At 44.2% G+C, this 9,205-nt stretch overlaps 1 protein-coding gene and 1 pseudogene across 1 annotated transcript; both read left to right on the top strand.

Annotated features, from left to right (window-relative positions):
• Nucleotides 1–1,341: 1,341 nt before the first annotated feature.
• The window catches only part of LOC123157682 (nuclear intron maturase 4, mitochondrial-like), a 12,245-nt pseudogene continuing 4,381 nt past the window's right edge, over nt 1,342–9,205 (top strand).
• On the top strand, nt 5,842–8,140 carry LOC123160485 (uncharacterized). The gene is made up of 4 exons (XM_044578296.1): nt 5,842–6,195; nt 6,447–7,023; nt 7,530–7,594; nt 7,956–8,140. The coding sequence occupies exons 1-3, from the start codon at nt 5,842–5,844 to the stop codon at nt 7,550–7,552; spliced, it is 954 nt and encodes a 317-aa protein (XP_044434231.1). The 3' UTR covers nt 7,553–7,594; nt 7,956–8,140.

Here is a 9,205-nt window from a genome sequence, read left to right on the forward strand (position 1 = left end):
TTCTCTTCCTCCGACAGCTGCAGTCCCTTCATCAGCCCCGCCACCTCTTCCATCGCTCCCGACCGGCCTCACACCCCCGCCGCCCTCTAGGGTTTGTGTTTTACGACCGTGTGCCCTAGGAACACACGGAAGGCCTCTGGTGGATGGGACGGAGACGGAGAACAGGTTTGATTGTGATCGCTGGAGAGAGACGAGCAGATCGAATCCTCCACGAGCCCCAGATCGGAACCCTAACGTGATCGCCTCCGCGATCGCCGGACAGGACTCCAACCGCCACACGTGGGACGGACAACTCAAAAAACGAGGGTTGTTGGGTGATTTTGTTACATTAGTCAAGTTGGTGGACCAGTTTTATGAGGTTTTTTAGTTTCTGTATGAATCTGTTCCCACCCCTACAAGTTTTATGTATCAATTATGGTTTTTTTTTTAGGGAAACTGCTTGATTTATTTAAACGTGGTCCAGGATCTCATCCGCAATTACACTTAAGATACAATCAGGCGGCGAATTTGGCCACACCACACATACACCTTCACCTACAGCTAGCACGGTGCGCGAGAGTCCGGCGCAACGGTTCAGCCGGCACGCCGGCCGGAAACGTTTCCCTTTTTCTTATAAAAAAATGGGATTAAATCAGGCGGTGAAAGGAGCAGTTTCCCAGTTAACCACTACGGATAGTTGGGCTGTTTGGTTTATGCCCCCAACTCACCCTACCAAAATATTGGTCACGCCAAATCCTTTGTATGGCGTTTGCTTTGTTGCCAAATTTTTGGCTGCCAACGAGTCCCTTGTTCCTTCCTTCACAGATTCTTGCCAAAATTTTGGCCAACCCTGGGCGGTGGAATCCCACGCCAAATAATTGGCAAGCCAATATTGGCAGGGCATCTACGGGCAAGAACCAAACACACCCTAAAACTTGAGATAGTTTGGCAACTGACAGCGCCCGGCCGGCGTTTGCACCGTCTTGGCGACCCTTGGCGGTGCTTGCTCGGCTGCTACGCCGCCCGCGCCGCACGGACTGCCGTCTTGGGCCGCTACACAACCTTCCCATTGCCCCTGCCCATCGGACGGTGGATGCTCTGCCGTCGGGCTGCCTGGACCAGTAGCCACCTCACCGCTCTCTGCCCGCCAGCCACCTGACTGGGTGGTGCTGCGCAGCCACCGCAGTATCTACCGCCGGTGCTAGAGGGGAACCAGACGTACGGTATTCGGAGCCGGTGGTCGAGCCCCATCTAGCACCGACTGGGGACTTCGCCTGTTGTCTTCCTCCCGCCCTTCGCTGGTCTTCCTGTGCACATTACCTGCTCGACCAAATGCACCACTAGACCAGGGCAGCTGATCCAATGCCCTTCCTGGCATCCGCCTCCTCCGGGGCATCTCCAGTCACCGGCCACCACAGCAAGGTGCGCGACCTATCCGACATCCCAACGTCTGCTCCTGTGACATAGTAAAAATTGTGCCGCTAATGTTGCGTTTTGCATTTTTTTTTTTTTGAACTAGGACGTTACACCACGTGCTTCCGGCGTTACAAGGTGCATTTCTTGCTGGACGGAATCGAGGATGCAGCGGAGAGCGCTGCCGGATCGCAGCAACCGCCGGTGTCTCTGGCGAAGAGTCTGGCTGCTCTCGCCGAGGACTCAACCGTTGCTGCTCAGAGGCAGCGGAAGCCCCTGTCACGGATGGAGCGCAAGAGGCTGGCCGAGCTCCAGATGAAAAAGAGGGTCAAGGCGCAGTATTTGAACGGCAAGTTTTACGATCTCATGGGCGAGGTGGTGGCTAGTGCCAATACGTTGGAGGATGCTTACGACATTGTCCGGCTGAATTCTAATGTCGATCTGGCGTCTGCAAGGGACGATGTTTGCTTTAGCGCATTGGCAGAGCAGCTCAGAAGAGGAGAGTTTGATATCACTGTGAATTCTTTCTCAGTAGTGGCAAAGAGGCAAGGAGGAGAGCGCATTGTTCTTCCACGTCTCAACTTGAAAGTTATCCAGGAAGCAGTTAGGGTGGTGCTTGAGGTTGTTTACAGACCTCAGTTCTCCAAGATATCACATGGCTGTCGGAGTGGGCGAGGATATCACTCAGCTCTAAGGTTCATATCCACTGAAATTGGGGTTCCAGATTGGTGCTTTACTGTCCCCTTGTACAGGGTGGTAGACAGTAATGTAGTCTTAAAGCTTATTTCCCAAATACAGGAAAAGATTGTTGATGACCAGTTAGTGGCATTCATGCAAGATATGTTTGATGCCGAGGTGATCAATTTGGTATTTGGAGGGTTTCCCAAGGGCCATGGAGTTCCACAAGAAGGAGTACTTGCACCAACCCAGATGAATATATATATCTTTACAGTTTTGACCATAAAGTATTTAGGATTTGCATGAAATATGAAGGCCTTTATTCAGGGGCAAAAAATGTTGCAGACAACCAGGGCTCCAAGCTGCGTCTCTGGTTTAGAAGTCAAATGAAGGACAGGGATCTAAATAATGAAGATCAAACAGAGGGCCAGCCAAACATGAGATTATATGCTTGCAGATACATGGATGAGATTTTTGTTGCAGTTGTGGGATCCAGGGACATAGCAGAAACTGTAAAGTCTGAAGTTGTTGATTACCTAAGCAAATCACTTTACCTGAAAGTTGATGATGGATTGTGTCTTGTACCAGTAAAAAACAACTCCCGGGGGTTGCAGTTTGCTGGCACCATAGTTAAGGCCGCAACAAAAGAAAGCGCTGCACTGAAAACTGTTCACAAGTTGAAGGAGAAGGCTTCATTTATTTGCTTGTCAGAAGCAAGAGATATGGGATGCTATGAATCTTAGGTTAGGAAAGAAGTGGTTGGCATATGGTTTGAGGAGGGTAAAGGAGTCTGAGATCAAGTCCCTTCGTCTTAGTACTCCGTTGCTGGATCACATTGCAGAATTTAGGAAAAAGGGCATGAAGACAGACCATTGGTTCAAAACTTTACTCAAGGTATGGATGCAGGACATCAATGCCAAAAATGAAGCTAATGAGGAGGTGCTCCTGTCAAAATACATTGCTGAACCAGCACTTCCGCAGGAACTCAGAGATGCTTTTAACAACTTTCAGAAGTAGGCTAAAGACTATGTGTTTGTTTCGTCAAATTCTGCCCGTCACCTGTTTACAGTGTAAACGGATACCCTTACGGGCGTTTGGTGAGACACCTCCGTAATCACGTTCCTCTGTAATCAGTTCCAGGTCAGTTATCGAACGATACCCCCCACCCCCGACCGGTAAAGGCTTCCTTACCGCCCCCGACTCCGCTCCTCCCCGCGACTCGCTCCTCCCCTCGATCTGTCTGCGCCGCCGCCTCCCTTCGAGTCCCGCGCCGCTGCGCCGCCGCCCCGCCGCCTCCCTTCCAGTCCAGCGCCGCCGCGCCACCACCTCCCCTCGACCCCCTTCGGTCCTCTCCTCCTGGTCCAGCCGCCGGGTTGACCTCGCCACACCAGTCGCCGGGAACGACCACGCCAGCCGCCTCCGATGCCGATGAGGGTGGACCATTGAAGCCGCGTACGAGGAGCAGCAAGGCCCGTCCGCCCATCTCCGGATCGATCTCTTCCTCCTCCGTCACTCTCCTACTGCAGATCTCAAGGTTAGGGTTACTAATACATCTGTTCTTGATCTTGAAGTACAAAAATATGCGTCCTTGATCTTGAAGTAAAAAAAATATGCGTCCTTGATCTGTTCTTGATCTACTAATGATCTGTTATAGGTTGATGTATAGCATATATTTCCATCTGTTCTTGATCTTGAAGTAAAAAAATATATGTGTTCTTGATCTATTAATGATTTGTTATAGGTTGATGTCTATTAATGATCTATTCTTGATCTGTTCTTGATCTTGAAGTAAAAAAAATATGTGTTCTTGATCTGTTCTTTTATCAGTGGATGACTAGTGGAGTATAATTGGTGGTCTGTCCTTTGTATTCTTGATCTGTCTAGTTAGGTAACTAGGCAAATAGATGAATTAGGTTGGCTGGTCACAAAAAGGAAGGAATGTGTCTTGTTCGATGCATGTTCGTGCTGTCAATTGGACCATCTTCTTTAGCTTTCTGGTGTGAAATCATATCCTGGTACTTGGAACTTTGCATGACAGTAGATCGACGGTGATATCTACATGCATATCAACTAGATACGGGTTGACTGTTCCTGTAGTTTTCTGATATGCAATTTTTTTGGATACATTGTACCTTTGCATGACCAATTGCATGTTAATATAATCACCGTTTATTATCTTTCATCTAAACAGCGGATGTTTGTTTCGTCATCCTGAAATCTATCCAGTTTCTTGTTTTGTACTACTACCAATTATTAGGAAAGAAAGTCATACCAACCTTAAATAGGTATATTTTCCTTATGCAGTTATGGCTCGTCTTCCCTTAAGTGCGAGGCGTGGAAGGAGAAATGCAATATTTTTGAATCTGACTACTTCCATTATGCTTGTATACTATTATGTGTGGTTCATGTTTGCATTAGCTTATAGGAGAAAATGTTGGCAAATAGAAAGGAGAATTAAAATTAGAGAGTTAAGGGCAGAGAACTTGTATCGACTAATTGGTGAGAGCGACGCTATGTGTATAAGTCAACTTCGTATGGATAGGAGAACATTTCATATATTATGTGAGATGGTGAGAGATGTTGGTGGTCTAAAGGGTACAAGGAACACATCATTAGAGGAGATAGTGGCATCATTCTTGTATGTATTATCACACCATCTCAAAAATAGGACAGTAGGAAAATTCTTCTATCGAAGCCCTGAGCCAATTAGTAGAAACTTCAACGCTTGTCTTCTAGCTGTCTTGAAGCTGCACCATCTGCTACTTAAGAAGCCTGAACCTATACCCGAGGATTGCACCGATGATAAGTGGAAGTATTTCAAGGTAAATAGCTACTAATAAAAAAGTATTCACTAGATCATCTCAATAGTGGTAAAAGATGCTAATATTTGCACATTGCTCTTTATGTTGTAGAATTGCCTTGGAGCATTAGATGGCACACACATAGGAGTAACAGTCCCAGCTAATCTGAAAGGAAGGTATCGATCAAGGTTGGGTGATATAGATACAAATGTGTTAGGTGTATGTGCACCTGACATGCAATTCATCTACATATTACCCGGTTGGGAAGGTTCTGCGCATGATGGTCGGGTTCTTAGGGATGCCATCTCACGGCCAAATGGGTTGCGTGTCCCCGAAGGCCAATATTATCTTGTCGATGCTGGCTACACAAACGCAAAAGGATTTTTAGCTCCATATCGAGGTCAAAGGTATCACTTGGGTGGTTGGACACCACAAAATCCACCTCGTAGCGCAGAAGAGTATCTCAACATGCGCCACGCTAGAGCCCGAAATATAGTAGAAAGGTGCTTTGGAAGGTTGAAGGGTCGGTGGGGGATTTTGAGGTCTCCTTCCTTTTTTCCCATGAAGACCCAATGTCGAATCATCATGGCATGTGCACTCTTGCACAATCTTATATTGCAAAAGATGTCTGTCGACCCACTTGATATCAACGAGCCAATAATACAAGAAACATTAGAAGACATGGAGGGAGAATTGGACCAACCAGAATTCATCACTTCTATCTCAACTTCGAATGAGTGGACAAATTTTCGGAATGAACTTGCTCAAGACATGTATAATAGACATAGGGCTGCTAGGGCGCATTGAGGTATAAGTTGTTTCTATTTGTTCCTTTCTGTATATATTTCCATCTCATTTACATTTGTTCCCTTTCAATTATATTTGCAAGCTACAATTGCATCTCGTTTGCATTTGTTCTCTTTCATATATATTTGCCATCTTATTTGTACCCATTCTTGCTTGTGCAGATATGGACCGTGCGGATAGCTCGAGCACGTCTCGTGGAAGAGGCAAGAATAAAAGGAATTGGTCTTCCGATGAGGACGATGAGCTTATTAAAGCTTTGTATGAGTTATCTTTGGACCCGAGGTGGAAAGCTGATGGTGCCTTCAAGGGTGGATACCTGGGGATATTGGAAAAGCATCTTGCTGAAAAGTGTCCAGGCCGTGGTATCACTGCATCCCCGCACATTGAATCAAGAGTGAGGCACTTCAGGAAGAAATTTGGTGCCATTGAAGTAATGCTATCCAAAAGTGGTTTCACATGGGATGGAAGTCGAAAGATGATTCAGTGCGAGAAGGCACAATATGAAGCTCATTGTCAGGTAGATCACTTGAACCACTAAAACTGAATTCCTTAGTAATGCTTTGTGCTGAATTTCCTTGCTATTGTACCTTGGTTACCTGTTGTTGTAGTGTTTTCTCTTTAGTATTTTTTGTATTTGGATCATCCCTTGCTGCCTTGTTATTGCTACTATTCCTAACATGTTCAAGGAGAAAGTAGTACCATTTCTATCCCTTGTTATTGCCCTTGCTATCGAAAACCAACTTTCTTCTTTTGTAAAAAAACATGTAGATTCACAAGGAGGCTAAGGGATTGTATGGTGTATCATTTCCATACTTTGAACAATTGGCTGCTATCTATGGCAAAGACATTGCAACAGGAGAAAGTGCTGAAGGCTTTGGTGAGGCAGTGGGAAACTTGGAGAAGGAAATTGCTATGGAGGAAGAAGAAAATGAGGAAGAGGACATCATCTCAACTGGAACAGCTCGGCGGTCCATTGACACTTGCTCTATTGATACAACTAGTTCGAAGAGGCAGAAAAAGGAGCCAAGGCCAAAGAGGGCGACAGGACCAAGCGATCCATTTGCAGCCATGCTTCAAGATGTCAATAGCCAGCTGAACAACGTGACACAACATGTGGGTGCAATGACAACATCATTTACAGCAGCAATGGCGCGAGAAGCAGCACAAGAAGACCCTCAACAGAAATCAAGAGAAAAGGCAATTAGTGAATTGTCTAGGCTTGCATTTATTGGGAGCGAGATCGTTGAAGCTGCAACAATATTCGCTAAAGCTCCAGAGCACATGAACATGATGCTTGTGCTTCCAGACATTCTGAGGAGGGACTTCGTCCTGAAAATGCTGTCCGGTATCCCTTTTTCTAAACTCTCTTTAATAATATGCACTATCTTGTGATGCAGTTTTGGTTTTTCCGACTGTTGGTTCATGATCTAACTAGCTAGGTTGCTGAAATCAATGAACACAAGGTGAAAATGTTCAGCAACTCATGTGTGACCACATTTTTCTAATATGTGATATCTAGACTGCCATATAGATCTGTATGATAGTTGATAAATTATGCTCCTGTTACATCACTGATTTATAACACATTTTTTTATACTTGATTGAACTTATTTGTAAACCTTGGGGGTTGATAGCATCCTGACATTTATCACCATGAGTGGCTCAAGTGAACTAAAATTTCACTAGTACAAAGTGGCGTATATAAGCAAGAGTGGTTATTTGCAGTATATATAAGCCAAACTTGTAGTGACATAGTGCTGTGCTGTTTTTGGCTGGTCATATATAAGCCAAACTTGTGCTGAAGTTTTTTTCCTTGTATCTAACTCCTGCTTATTGGCTCCTCATTGGCAGATGAAAGAAAGAAGCAAGGTTGATGGGAAAGAAGGTCCTTCTCTAGTAATGGTGTGACATAACTGGTGTGTACAAAACCCACCTCATTTTACTATTGATATATATTTGCCAAAAGTGTTGAAAAGCATGGAGTAGATCTCATCCTACCCACCATATTTTAGTTTATGTTCTTGCAGTATGCAACATTGTAGTCTGTGTTAGCTAAGAGAGTGCTTTTCATTTCATTGGTCTTGCAGTATACATCATTTTCCTATTGTTATCTTTGTCAAAGTGTTGAAATGCATGGAGCAGGTTCCCACCTTTTCCTTTGTCAAAGTGTTGATGAGAAAGAACAATCATGTTATAGTTGCTCTTAATTTTTTTTTTTATTACTGGTTGTTGCTTGTGTGTTTCTTTATCCTCATTTTAACGCGTGCTTATTGGCAGATGAGAAAATAAGCAAGGTTCATTAGAAAATGGGATCAGTGGTGTGGCGTGGAAGATGAAGATCAATGGAAAAGCAAAGCTTCTTTGCAAGATTGTGAACTTGGCCTTTCTATTTATCCTATAATATAAAAACAATTTTAGGGACTAATTATGTAGTTTATTTCGAAGTGTCGTTGAATTCCGAGTTCGAATCATTTTCATTTTAAAAATGTGTAATCGTTAAGGTTGAGTGAAATTCTGGTTAAAAGATGTCTTTGCATTGGATGAATGCAAAAATATTTCTAAATTATGTGCTTGTTTGATGCATGTGAAAGCCCATGCTGTGTTTTGTACGTGGAAAGGTACCTGTTACTGTGTCAAACCAAACACTTTTTAGGTACCTGTTTCCTTTACACTGTAGAACCAAACAAAATGGGGTTTGCCCATTCTGGTGCTGTTACAGTCCGTAATCAGGTTCCATTTACGTTTACGTTACCACTGAACGAAACAAACACCTCCATATCTCATCAGAAACTGTTGCTACAGAAGCACTGTTGTCCAGCTTAAAGAATCAGGAATCAATGTATACCTGCCCTGATGATCCTGCCATTAAGATTTATGCGCCTCTTAGTTATATCAAGAAGTGCCTCAATCGCTATGGTGTAACTAATCTTGAAGGTTTCCCTAAACATGTTTCAGCCCTTGTTTTGCAAGATGATGAGCTAATCATAAGTTGGTTTGCAGGAATAATTCATCGTTGGGTAAGATGGTTCTCTGAGGTTGACAATTTTAAAGAGCTTCAACTTATGTTAGTTGAATGTGTCAGGAAATCCTGCATTCGGACACTATCTGCAAAGTACTGAATGTACGAAAAATTGACAGAAAATTCCAATGATCGAGGACTTCGAGGCAATGATAGCACAGCTAGAACCTAGTTCTTCCTCAGTTTCTGCTAATGAAGCTCTGACATATGGCATTTCTAGTAGTGGCTTATGTGTGCTCACCCTCTCAAGAGTAGAGTCCCAGCTCGGAAATTCAACTGCTTTGTCATCGGCTGCCAATCTTCATCACCAAGTTTGTACATTATTCATGTGAAGGAGAAACAGCGGTTTCCAGGATGGAGGACAGGTTTCTCATCATCAATTCATGGGAGTTTAAATGGCAGACGAATTGGGTTGTCTACTCAACATGTTAAAGATCTATATCTAGGGAAAATCTCCCTTCAGTCAGTTGATTTTGGTGTACTGATTAGATGACTATAAGATGACCCT

This window comes from Triticum aestivum, chromosome 7B, assembly GCF_018294505.1.
Source record: "Triticum aestivum cultivar Chinese Spring chromosome 7B, IWGSC CS RefSeq v2.1, whole genome shotgun sequence".
NCBI classification, from domain to species: domain Eukaryota; kingdom Viridiplantae; phylum Streptophyta; class Magnoliopsida; order Poales; family Poaceae; genus Triticum; species Triticum aestivum.